The 12059-nt window shown below is 42.1% G+C and overlaps 4 protein-coding genes across 5 annotated transcripts; 1 reads left to right on the top strand and 3 right to left on the bottom strand.

Annotated features, from left to right (window-relative positions):
• Positions 1-48: 48 nt before the first annotated feature.
• On the bottom strand, positions 49-2111 carry LOC108144131. The gene has a single exon (XM_017268775.2). It carries the CDS (start codon positions 1946-1948, stop codon positions 155-157), a length of 1794 nt encoding a protein of 597 aa, XP_017124264.1. The 5' UTR covers positions 1949-2111; the 3' UTR covers positions 49-154.
• A 167-nt stretch (positions 2112-2278) lies between these two features.
• On the bottom strand, positions 2279-5213 carry LOC108144905 (nischarin). The gene is made up of 4 exons (XM_017270067.2): positions 4887-5213; positions 4601-4834; positions 2827-3706; positions 2279-2765 (listed from the first exon to the last, which is right to left on the bottom strand). The coding sequence occupies exons 1-4, from the start codon at positions 5100-5102 to the stop codon at positions 2620-2622; spliced, it is 1476 nt and encodes a 491-aa protein (XP_017125556.1). The 5' UTR covers positions 5103-5213; the 3' UTR covers positions 2279-2619.
• On the bottom strand, positions 3740-4570 carry LOC108144904 (ankyrin repeat and LEM domain-containing protein 1). Of its 2 annotated transcripts, XM_041707561.1 has the most exons (2): positions 4347-4570; positions 3740-4262 (listed from the first exon to the last, which is right to left on the bottom strand). In XM_041707561.1, exons 1-2 carry the CDS (start codon positions 4541-4543, stop codon positions 3764-3766), a joined length of 696 nt encoding a protein of 231 aa, XP_041563495.1. In that variant the 5' UTR covers positions 4544-4570; the 3' UTR covers positions 3740-3763. The 2 variants fall into 2 exon arrangements, with proteins under 2 accessions (XP_041563495.1, XP_017125555.1); XM_017270066.2 differs by having other exon boundaries at positions 3740-4569.
• Positions 5214-5551: 338 nt separating the features above from the next.
• LOC108144173 (Golgi pH regulator) lies at positions 5552-7672 on the top strand. Its single transcript, XM_017268834.1, has 7 exons — positions 5552-5759; positions 5818-6088; positions 6144-6369; positions 6437-6621; positions 6680-6861; positions 6919-7104; positions 7164-7672. Exons 1-7 carry the CDS (start codon positions 5718-5720, stop codon positions 7437-7439), a joined length of 1368 nt encoding a protein of 455 aa, XP_017124323.1. The 5' UTR covers positions 5552-5717; the 3' UTR covers positions 7440-7672.
• The last annotated feature ends 4387 nt before the right edge of the window (positions 7673-12059 follow it).

The raw sequence follows: 12059 nt of genomic DNA, 5'->3' as shown, positions 1-12059 counted from the left end.
TTATATGTGTTAATTAAGATGATATATTTTAATGACTTAATAAGAAACATTTTAATACTCCAAGACCATTTAAAGTAAATGGTAATATAATGATATAATTGACATACCAATTAGAGCTGAAATAATATTAGGAATATAATTAGGTTATTATAAATTAGTGGCGATGGTAAAAACGCCAGAGCTCGGAAAGGAAAATCATAGCGGACAACAGCCATCCACTTCCCAGGACAGCCCATCCCAGTCGTAAATAATCGATGTCCAGGGAATGAAACCCAAGTTCGTTGTCCAGGAGTCTAACGTAGCCAGCACGCAGTGCATCGTTGAAGTCGGAGACGAACCAATGTTGCAGCAATCCCGCCGCCTGAATCCTCATGATGAATATGTTAAGTGACCACTGCAGATGGCAGTCCCGTCGCATCGGATAGCCTATGATCGGGGATCCCAGGCATGCGGATGAGAACCTAAAGATGGGCTTGAAGGCGTACTGTTGCTGCAGCGAGAAAAACTCCCATCGCTCCAGGGTGAAAGGATAGGCGTAGCTGCGATTGAATGCCAGCAGAGCGGAAACCTGCTCGCTAGCATTTACGCCCACTAAAAGTCGGGCTGTTTCGTTGACCAAATGTGGTTCCACGTGGCGCAACAGAGTGCTGATCTCGTAATGCTTCACCAGTACTTTCTGCTGTTGCTGAATGAGCTGTTCCATGCTGTCCACCTCCTCACCAACCACCAGGGTGGTGAAGAAGCTGGCCAACTGAATGCTGTACAAGCTGGTGACCACAAAGCCCAGAATAGTTAGCTGAACCGAAACCATGAAGTACCTCAGCGATGGTCTGTAAACCCTGGAGGGGCATATATATATTATCCAACTGATGCTTTCCAGAAGGTTAAAGCCAATCCGTTGATCCCAGCTGCGGTGCTCCAGTCCAGGCTGAATCCAGTAGAGTACGCCGCTTATATAGATAACAGAAGCGAGCAGGATTACCCAGCTCCACTGGTCGAGAGGCAGCAAAAGATACATGTGACGGGATATCTCATTCCTGACGGGAACTATCAGGCAATTGGTAGCCACCAGCAACGGATAGCTATGGTCTCCCATTTTCTCCGGCACATCCACATATGGATGCAAGGAGATCTCCAGTTTGCCATCCCATATCTGCTGCATCATTCGTCCCATATTCACACTACTGTTGGTGGCATGATCCTGGTGGGGATTGCTCACGTGCAGCGAGGCATTGTGCCGCACCAGATACTCCACAAATGTGCGATATCCAAATCCTCTCGCCAGCATGTCTCCAGTTTTCTGATCCCGCACGAAAAACACTCGCGGCAGATCATTCTCCACCGGTGTGGACACCACATACCCCTGAAAATCTAGTGTTCTTGGCGGGAAAAGTGGATCAGAGCTTAGGTCCAGCTTATAGAAACGTATAACTGGATACGGAGTGTATGAGTAAATCCGATTCTTGTGAAGAACAATAACGTTGAGGAACTGAAAGTGCCACAGCCTTCTGAACAAGCTCATCATTGCCTTGTAAGAAGCACTTCGCTTGGCGGGCAATACGACAATCAGCCGCATGCGACGCAACCTTCGAAGTCCCTTATCCAGATTGTACCAAATCAGTTCTTGGGTGCTGAAGCAAAAGAGCAAACTGACCGAATTATCCGCATTTATGTTGTAGTGACCCAGAGGATGCTCCACATGAGCTGCTCTAGACGTATCCACCGTGTGGCAAGTGACTTCCATCGCATGTTGAAGCCAGATGATCAGACTGTTCAGCTCATCCGCATTCGTATTGTGGCCCGTAAAGATGGGGGTGTTTTTCCAATGTTCCCTTCTGCCAATGATTGTCAACACCGATTTCACGAAAGTTATGTTGTGACCTCCTCGAATTAGTTGCAACTGGACACGAGTGGAAATGAGCAGCAGGAATACAAGCACTTCACGCATTGTGGTTGATTAGGTTATGATTTCTCAAAGTCCTTGCATCAGACTTATAGGTAGGCTTTAATTGAAATAATTAAATATAATCAAAGTTGATTGGCCTTATCAATGATCAATAAAGAGGGAATGTTACATTGTGCAAGCGTCATTTTGACATCGAAATTAGTAATATATAGATATAGACGTTACCAATCAAATTTTACTCCAAATCTTTACGTATCAGTAAATGGGTTTTAAATCGTTTTGATAACACGAACTAAGAATTGGCGTTACATTCGTGTTACACTTAGTCATTATATTACTAAACTTTTTGAATAAAAATTAAATGCGAAACAGTTTTTGTCAGATTATATAATTTATTTAATTTACTTAACTATTCATTTGGAGGTGAGCATTGATTTATTGCACTTCGGGTGGACAAAAACGAAAAAACATATTTAAAATTTCGCTGAAAACGTGTGGGAGTATACAGAACACGTAAAATAAATTAAGAATATTACGGCTAAACATGGAAATATCATAGTAGGAAATCTTTAAATGGTTAAACGTCCACAACCTTTACATAAAAATATTTGTTTAAGGGTAAATCGCAAGGAAAATTCAACCATTAATACTTTTAAATCAAAATGGTATGAACTTCCTTGGAGAGATTTGTGAAGTCATGGAATCAAAAATTATCATTTCTGTTGCTGCCTTTGCTTGGATTGTAGCAGGGCAGACAAAACCAGAGCGGTATCCAACTCTTGCTGGTTTCCAGGTTCATTGTCCAGAGATAATTCAGCAGCCCGTTCGTGGAAACGGGCCAAGACTCGAGCTCGATAGTCTAAAGTGGTATGAAAATTAATTTCTAAATATATATTTATAGAGTAGAATATAACACTCACCCACGCTGCCCGCCAGGGGATTGCCAGTTAGCCGAAGAGTCTCTAGCAGTGGAAGATTGGCAACATGATCTACTTCATCGAGCTCTTCGATCTGATTGGAGCTCAGATCAAGGTTCACCAGTGAAAGCAACTTTCGCAGACCACTCAACGTCTTGATCTTATTCTGCGCCAGCTTCAGAGTGACAAGATTTCCCATTGTCAGGTGCCAGTCCACGCACTCTGCTATAAGATTTCCGGACAACGAGAGCAGCTGCAGATGAGGAAGCTCGGCAAGATTTTGGACGTTCCGTATTCGATTTTGCTCGAGGATTAGGTGTCTAAGTTTTGGAGCTGTTCGTACACTGCCATCGATTTGGGTTAGCAGATTGCCAGTCAGATCCAGTTCGGTGATCTCCTGCCAGGCGTCAGCACTAAGCAAGGCACTACCATTCGAAGTGGAGGGACTGCAGCCGGAGGAGGATGCAATGATTGCCTCCGGCAGCAGACTTGGCACATCACAGTCCTTGTGCAGATTGTCGCAGAGCAGCACTTGGTTTATGTTCTGTATGGTTGTGTTATGGACACAGATTGTCTGGAGCGTTGGCTTGAGAAGCTCAATGTCCACTATGTTCTCCGTGGACAAGGCCGAGAACTTGAGCGTCTTGAGATTGCGAAAGGCATTCAGATTGAAGTTTAGTCTATTCGGAATGATATTGCTTCGACCGATGGGCACATCCACCGTGTTGTAGTCCTGGGCATAGCTGGCGTTGTCCTTCACCGGGGTCACCACCAAGGCCACTAGTTGTGTGCAAAAGTCCAGCACATGGGAGAAGTCAAATTTGCCACCACGATCCAGGCTCGGCGGACAGGGAAGACTTAGCCGCTCACTAATAGCGAAGACCTGCAAAAGGGAACTAAAAAGAAAAACAGGATGGTAAATACTACATAGGGATATATTTTAAGCTCCGATTGCAGCCTTGTCTTTAAAATTTTTGGTGCTTTTCAAAGGATACAGTTCACATTCTTCGGTTGCTAGGAATTTCCCCAGCAGTTTATGGAGCAAGGCTATTCCCAGATACTTTCGCTCCCTACTTGATAAGCTACTTCGAGCTGGACCGCAGTAAACACCTAACCGCCGGTTGGTCAAGTGATTCATACTGAGAGCATCGATAATGGAAGCCTCACGAGTTTGCGCATCTTCTGACGAGATGCTATGAAAAGCCTGCATTAGTAGGACCCCATGTTTCGCTCTCCAAATGGACACTATTAGGGCTAATTTGGGATCCTTGACTAATGCAATGCTGTTGACTTCATCCAGTGACTTCTGGGCTTTTTTAAGATGAACATAGGGGCGGGTGGCCTTGCCCTTTCCTACGTAGAAAATGGCTCGAAGGAAAGTGTACCAGACATCCATCTTATGAAGATTTCCTGCCCGTTCCCTCAGTTTGTTGGTAACTCTGGGATCCAGCAACAAATAGTTGAAGTAATGTCGATTGACACAGTCATTCTCCTGATACCATTTACTATGCTGCTGGACATACTTGTAAAGGTACTTGATATTGTTAAAACTGATCTCCGAATTGATGGTCTTTTCCAGCTCTGCAGAGAAACTAGTGTGATGTTTGTGGAGCGTACCCAGGGAATAGTTTATGCCTCTAGCTTTGACAAGGTTGTTAAAGAAATTTCTAAGCTGCAATGGGCTAGTTTGTATAAAACTAAATACTAATAATTTTGACATATTTCAGTGTGGAAGATGGAAACGAGTTAACAATAAATTCAAAGGTTAAAAACTCACCTCCAGGGCTGAAAGGTTGTACTCCTTCTTGGAGCTGAGCAAGGCATCTCCACTTTCGTTGAAGAGCTTGGCCAGATCCTGCAGCAGATAGATGATGTCGTACTTGTTGAAGTCCAGGAACTCGGCCAGAGCCCGGGGAAGTTCCGTGCGGAAGTAGATGAGCAGCTCCTTGAGATATGTTTCCAGCTGTTCCCTCCGTTGCTCCAGAAAAGCGGGCTGTCTATTTCCAACAAGCTGAAAGTGGGGTGTTAATCACATTGCCATATCACTTTCCATGGGGGCGTACCTTCTTCGGCGGCAGGAGCTTTTTGCTAATGGATATCTCGCCCACCAACTTATCGTGGAGCTGGGCAAAATCCCGATAGCGCCGCTCCAAAAGCCATTCTACCTTTCCCACCCGCAACTTGATGTCGTAGTAGGTCACCCCGCCGCTGGAGTTCTCGTTGGTGAACCTCGGAACCGTCACCGTCGTGTCCTCGTGCTGGCGATAATAGCAAGCCATCGCTGTCCTTTCCGCTTCCCTGAGATCTTTTCAAGCATCCGGTTGCGCATCCAGCAGGTAATCATTTGATAAACATTGCCAATCAGCCCGTTCCTCCACTAGTGCTGACAGAATTGCGCAGCCAAAATAAGTCAGCTAGAAGAAATGGCTATAGCTAAAATAAACAAAAAATCTACCTAAAAGGAATAACCAATTTTTAAGTCAAATACAAGTTTCACACATTAATAAAATTACATTTGCAATTGAAACCATCATAAAAATTATTTTAATGAATTTATAAATTGTATAATGACCCAACATTTTGAGAAAATTATATATTCTGACCTCTACAAACAAAGAGCCAGATCTGGCCTTAAAAAAGCTAAAATAGCAGCACAGTAAAAAAAATAAATACCAAATAGTATATTTTTTCAGTATGTAAGCAGCCCTTACTCAAATGCTATCGAAAAATCGATTGTTGGGCATTCGGCTTTTTTGTTTATATTTGCTTGTTGGCATTTTCAGTTCTTAGAGCAGTTATTTTAAACGTTAATTAGTTTAACTAAGCAATGCCAGTGACCAGGCAATTCGAAAAGTAATTTACATATCCGAGCTGAACGGAGACGAGCCCCAAAAATGGCCTTCCTGGGCGACTGTGTGATCGTATTTGTGTCGCAGGCAAGTGGAAGTCTCAAATTGTGTGAAATAGAGTAACGCCCATTTTACCCAATTGCAGATGGTGTTCTTCGCCGGCGGCTGGTTGTTTTTCAACAAGGAACTCTTCAAGCACTATGAGATCCGACACATATCCGTTCAGTTGATCTTTTCATCCACATTCGCGCTATCCATTACCATGTTCGAGTTGATCATATTCGAAATCATCGGCGTTCTGGAGTCCAGTTCGCGGTACTTTCATTGGCGACTGGGTCTCACGTTGCTACTGTTTATGACGACGGCTGTGATACCCATTTACATTTGCTACTCTGTGATACACAGCATTTCGATCTGTAAGTGAGCCCCTATGTGATCAAATTGCCAAATAACTAGTTCTACTTTTTATAGTTTCCGATAGATGGGTCAGAATTCTGACCACATTCTGTTGGTTCGTCTTTCTCTACGGACTCTGGCGGATTGGGGAGCCATTTCCCTTGCTAAGCGCCTCCCATGGCATCTTTACAATCGAACAGGGCGTTTCCCGGATTAGTGTAATTGGGGTCACCGTAATGGCCATCCTCTCTGGCTTCGGTGCCGTCAACTATCCCTACACCAGCATGGCCTATTTCATCAAGTAATTGAAATGCTATATTTTTCCCCTTATCTCTGTGTGACATGCACTTATTTCCCATTTTTGGCAGGCCAGTGTCGCGGAATGACATCATCTGCTTCGAGCGGCGTTTGGCTCTGACGGTAGACATGCTGACGGCCAAGAAGCGGAGGATTTCCCTGGCTGTCTATAATCACAACAAACTGCACCCAGCCAAACCCAGAATTTGGGATATGCTGACCTCGGCAGTTCAACGCAACACGAGCAATGGCGAAGGTTCTTAAAGCTGCCATGCTTGAGTCTATAATTTAATTCAATGTTTGAATACTTTCAGACATCAATCAGTTGAAACAAGAAGTTTATGGCTTGGAGGAGTTACTACGCTCTGTTTTCTTGGAACTAAGTTCTTTAAAAAACATGGAAGAACGCCAAAGATGGTCGCAAACATTGAAGGGAAAATACTTTAATGTACTGGGCCACTTTTTTAGTGTTTACTGTGTCTACAAGATATTTATGGTAGGCTACAAACATATTTTTAACCTAATAATTATTAATAATATCTATTGTTTACAGTGTTGCATCAACATCATCTTCGATAGAGTGGGCCGCAAAGATCCAGTGACACGTGGCCTAGAGATTGCCATACATTGGTGCGGTTTTGACATAGACTTTGCCTTTTGGAATCAGCATATTTCATTTTTGCTTGTTGGCTGCATTGTGGTCACCTCCATAAGAGGATTGTTGCTAACTCTCACTAAGGTGCGTTGCTTAATACCTTAAATTATCAATGTTCCCAAGCCAAGTTAAACTTTTTCCAGTTTTTCTACCGCATTTCATCGAGCAAGTCGAGCAACATCATTGTGCTGATCTTGGGTCAGATCATGGGCATGTACTTTTGCTCCTCGGTGCTGCTCATGCGCATGAACATGCCAGCCGAGTATCGGGTGATCATCACCGAGGTGCTGGGAAATCTGCACTTTAACTTCTACCATCGATGGTTCGACGTCATATTCCTGGTCAGCGCCTTGACCACCATCATTGTTCTTTATCTGTCACGCAAGCCAGTTCGCGTAGACGATTCCGATCTGCACTGATTTGAGCTTGAACGCTTAGGGGCCCTCGGCTCCCCCGTTAGGATAAGCAGATTTGATTTAGAATCAGTTAGCATAATTATTGCAAGCTTTAAGTTATGTAAATCCGTGTATATACCAGTGTGTATGTATGTAAGTAATGCAGAATAAGGTATCTTATCTGTATATCGATGCACAAAAATCAAAGTTACATATGTGTAAAATAAAACAACGAACTGTTTATCTTTAGAAAAGTACTAAGATATTTTCCCATCCTAAAAATAATAGGTATTTATTCGGAGCTTCAACATCCTGGTTTAAAGCTTCCGAAAAGCTTTTCAGCTGTTTGATTTAGGTCTTTAGGTTACCAGTTGCCTTTTGGTGTTCACTCAACGTTGAGTGAGTCACGTTTTAACATTGCAGCAGTTAAAATTACTACTGTAATTTCAATCCCAATGTTCCATTGTCTAAAAATAGTAATCGGTGGCTTCTTGAGTGAAACTGAAACGAATTGTTGGATAACTTGGTGCGGGTTTGCTTAGAGTGGGAAGTTCTAATGGGCTAGTTTGGGTCGGGTAGAAAATTTGTGTACCTACAACAAATAATAAATCTAAATATTTATTCTTCTAAAATAATATTTATCTCTCCAGGGTTTGGCCAATCTTGCTTTGCAAATGCTCCCTACGAAATTTGACCTAGCTCGGGAAGAAATCCTTCGTTTCAGTATATTTTCCTTGCAAACACCTGAGGCCTCTTTAAAAGAAATTGCTCCTACACTCAAATCCATTGCCCATTGCTGCTGGGCCTTTAGAGAGCAGAAAAAAATGACAACATTAAATTGCAATTGCAATTAAAGATGGGCCACTTTTTAAAAGTCCCGAAAAACGCGATGCTACGGGACGGAAAATAAAAATGGGCAACTGTTCCCGGTCCCAAGCCGGCGAATAAGGATATAACCATGTGCGCACTTTGCTGGCTACAAATGCCATTAAAATGTTGCGGCTGCCGCAGTTCCAGCCGAGTGAAAAGCATTCCGAGTGTCTAGATGAATAAATCATGAAATAAAAATGATTGAAGGGTTCCCACGGGGCGACAAAAAGTGAGGTCGGGGGGTAGAAAACAAGCAAGAAGGTGGTTGCGTACCAAAAACTGCAGTCAAAAGCGCAATATATGATGGCGAATCAATCGGCTGGAAACCCGATGAATTCGTAACTAAACACGGAGGAGAGACAACGCTTTGCCTAATTAGGCAGAAAATGCAATGGAAAATGGGGCACTGCTTTCCTCTTTGTTTTGCGTGTTTACATTTAACCTTATCGATTTCATATCGATTAGTGATTGATAATGTGTGTTGGCCTGCTCCACTTGCTCTGCCTGGGCCGACTTCATGGCCATTATGCAAATTTGCCAAGCAATTGATTAGAATTTCATTTACATTACGCATACGCCCCGTATGTCGAGGCTGGCATAATTAACGCTGCATGCCCCATGCACGGTGGGCTAATTAGCATAAATTCAATTAGTTTCCTTGTTTGCACCTTCGGTTGTCTTCGGAGTTTTCCACACTCTACTAAATGTGTACTATACTATACTATGTTGGTAAATCTGGCTGATCTTATTGACAAGAAGGAGCACATTTGTTGGCTTAAGGCTTAAACGTTTTGTTGTTGCGCTAACAAAGTCCCCGATTTCTCTACCCCTTTCTTCTCATCTTCTGATGGCCCTATGCATATTTAGCATATTTCCCGCTTGACATTTGACCTTTTTACTTGCATTGCGTCAGATTCGCGACGCCCGACTTTCGGCTAAGGTAACAACTGGCGTTTGTGACTGCGGTTATCTGTCTGCGTCTCGCCTCGGGACATGGGAAAGACATTAGCATAAGCAGGCGGCATTTGTTCAGATTGCCGACGATTTTGTGACAAGTTATGCAATAGCTCTTCGGTTAGATTTACATACGCTTCCTCGTAAGATAAATGTGCCTGGGATAATAGCACGTGGGAGACTTAGTTGGGGCATAAGAAAATAAATTAAAAAAAAATCAATTTAGTAATACTAAAACTTCTAGACTCTTTAAAAATTTATAAACTATTTTAAACCATATGTACTAAACTGTTTCAATTGAAAACTGACTTAAAAAGCACTATACTATTTTTTATTTTTATGAGTATTGGCTTTATAATTTTAATGCAAGCACAAGTATTTTTGAAAATTTTGTAATATGAAAAGTCAGGTATGAATCTCCTTTTTATGTTATGGGCTATATAATATATAATGCTTAATTTTCTGAAAACTGAGTTAGAAAGGAAAGGGAAATCTTAATGATTGCTCGATATAACATTAGCTTGATCAGATTTTTTTCTCCATCCGCAGCCAACTGAATCTGGCTCTTAATGACCAGCGTTTGCCATCCGTTAACCTTTCGCTTTAGCTTTAGCTTTAGCTTTAGGTCCATTTAACCTCGTCGATTGCCGGCGTCCAAGAGTTCCCACCTAGCAACCAACCAACTAATTAGGACCATCTCCATCGACGAGCTGGACGACTCATTAGTGGACGGCTCGGCTCCACATAATCAAAGCTACAATTCCGACGAAACCGAAATGCAACAGCACAGTAATCAAGGCACTTGGCAATTATTACATTGATTACCAGATGAAAGCCATAAATGGACGTAGAGCGCGATGGCCAGTCCACAGAGGAAATAAAGAGGGACTGAGACTCCGATTCCTTTACATAGCAATGTCCAGTTCATTAGGTCTGGCGCTGAGGTGAATATCCACCGGGGGGTGCTTACCTTTACAACTTAAAACTGAATACAAAATATCTTTGTCCAATCAAATATTTAAAGGTTTTGCAACGCGCTCCGGCCATGAGAAATGATAGCAGGCCAATTGAAATTGGCAGTAAAACAGGGTAATCTGTTAATCAATATTTAAAGGGATTCAGGGGGCATACAAGCATCGACTTACTTGTAATTAGAGGTGAACCATTTGAATTTTTTATAAGTTAAAGCTATTATTTACTTGCTTATATTCTGTATTCCCTTAAAGGCACCCTGTATCGGGAAAATGTATTAACGTTTTTTGTTGCATAGCCTTGATGTATGTTGAACATGGCCATTTTTTTTATCTCCCAACAGAACTCAGATGTGCGCCATCATCGTGGATAATCATGATGCTGTTGATGATGCTGTGACTGAGGTGGGTGGTCAAGGGTAATCTATATAGCGGCTCAATAATTTAATGACCGGTAAAATTAAAAAAAAGGGAAAAACATAGTATGTTCAATTAACCATTGACCCACACTCCGTCGAAAAGTGCAGCTATTTATTATGCAGGTGCTTTCCCATCGGCATCGCATTTTCACCTGGAAACTTTGCCCGGACTATTGCTCCATTTTGCGCTCCAATGAATCTCGCAGAACTCACGCCAAAGCTTAACGGGCACGTGAGTGTGCCAGCGGCCCATAAAAGTGCCATAAATGTTGATAAGACATGTTTGTCATAGGTGGGCCTGTGTGCTGTGTGTGTCAGCACCTCTGGCTGCACCTGCAAGACTTTCCTGGCGAAGAAGCAGAGAAAGTGCGAAGTAGTTTGTCGGCCCGATATCCCGCAGATTGCTTTATTACGCCCCGAACGAGCACAATGCGGGTGCCGAGCCATCTGTGCGGATTTATGATCTGCATCCCAATTTGTCAGCTTATTACGCGGGGCTCAAAAGCCTTCTTTATGGGCATGGAGAGACCTTATAGAGATTTTCCGCTTAGAAGTATCTGCTTGGAAGAAAACATATACATTAAAAATTAGTAATTTTTTATTAGGAATAAATAAAACTAGAGCAATATAGGGCATTTCAGAAATGTATTTTTGTTTTTCAAAAATAGTTTGGTGCCGTCTTTGTTGAATCATATTTGGTTAACGTTAAAATTTGTGTCATTATGACACAATAAATGGTATAACGACTAATATATTTCAATGTTTTTTATTTAATTTAATTTATTGAAAAAAGTTTAAGAGTTGAATAAGGGTGCCTATATTCTTAAATGTTTATATTTAATAGAATTTAATTAATATAATGATTTGATATTTAGTTTCAAAATAATAAAGTCATAGCTTAAGAATTTCAGAATTTTTTTTTTTAACTTTTTGCACTTAGCTATAAATTTAGCTTGGATTACAAAAGAATATTAAAAACAAAAACCAAACGCGGACATAAAAAATATATAATCATACATTTTTAACTGTCCTCTAAAGTATATATTTTCCTCTGTGTAACCACTAACTTCTCATAAGCCACAATTGCACCCATTTTTCCATTAGCAACAGGACAACCCAAGCGATTGTGATTGTAGGGCCAACTGGCCATTTCCAGCGAGCAGCTAACGCTGTCAATGATGGCCTCAATCACAGCTGTCATAAACAGCGACAGTGTCCTTCCGTCTCTGCGCATCCGTGGCTACACGATGGTCCATCGAAAGGGAAGGATATCCAGGATACATGCCGATTGCCAGCGAGACGGATGGAGAGAGAGACACTTCCATCGGCTCAGTTTTGTGTCTTTGTTGTGGTGCCATCCAGTGCTATTAATATGGAAATTATGCAAATTGAATTGACTTTCGCCGAGCCTGACTGAGACCCATTAAGCG

This window comes from Drosophila elegans, unplaced genomic scaffold, assembly GCF_018152505.1.
Source record: "Drosophila elegans isolate 14027-0461.03 unplaced genomic scaffold, ASM1815250v1 contig_183, whole genome shotgun sequence".
Lineage (NCBI taxonomy): Eukaryota > Metazoa > Arthropoda > Insecta > Diptera > Drosophilidae > Drosophila > Drosophila elegans.
This window is presented reverse-complemented; position numbering and strand designations above follow the sequence as displayed.

Bases quoted from the DNA above. Each gene is read 5' to 3' on its own strand.
- LOC108144904 (XM_017270066.2), bottom strand. From the start codon at position 4,543: ATGTCAAAATTATTAGTATTTAGTTTTATACAAACTAGCCCATTGCAG.
- LOC108144905 (XM_017270067.2), bottom strand. From the start codon at position 5,102: ATGGCTTGCTATTATCGCCAGCACGAGGACACGACGGTGACGGTTCCG. The intron at 3,707-4,600 runs GTGAGTTTTTAA...TCCCTTTTGCAG, and splicing joins ACAACCTTTCAGCCCTGGAG to GTCTTCGCTATTAGTGAGCG. The intron at 2,766-2,826 runs GTGAGTGTTATA...ATACCACTTTAG, and splicing joins TCCCCTGGCGGGCAGCGTGG to ACTATCGAGCTCGAGTCTTG.
- LOC108144131 (XM_017268775.2), bottom strand. From the start codon at position 1,948: ATGCGTGAAGTGCTTGTATTCCTGCTGCTCATTTCCACTCGTGTCCAG.
- LOC108144173 (XM_017268834.1), top strand. From the start codon at position 5,718: ATGGCCTTCCTGGGCGACTGTGTGATCGTATTTGTGTCGCAG. The intron at 6,370-6,436 runs GTAATTGAAATG...CATTTTTGGCAG, and splicing joins AGCATGGCCTATTTCATCAA to GCCAGTGTCGCGGAATGACA. The intron at 6,862-6,918 runs GTAGGCTACAAA...TATTGTTTACAG, and splicing joins GTGTCTACAAGATATTTATG to TGTTGCATCAACATCATCTT.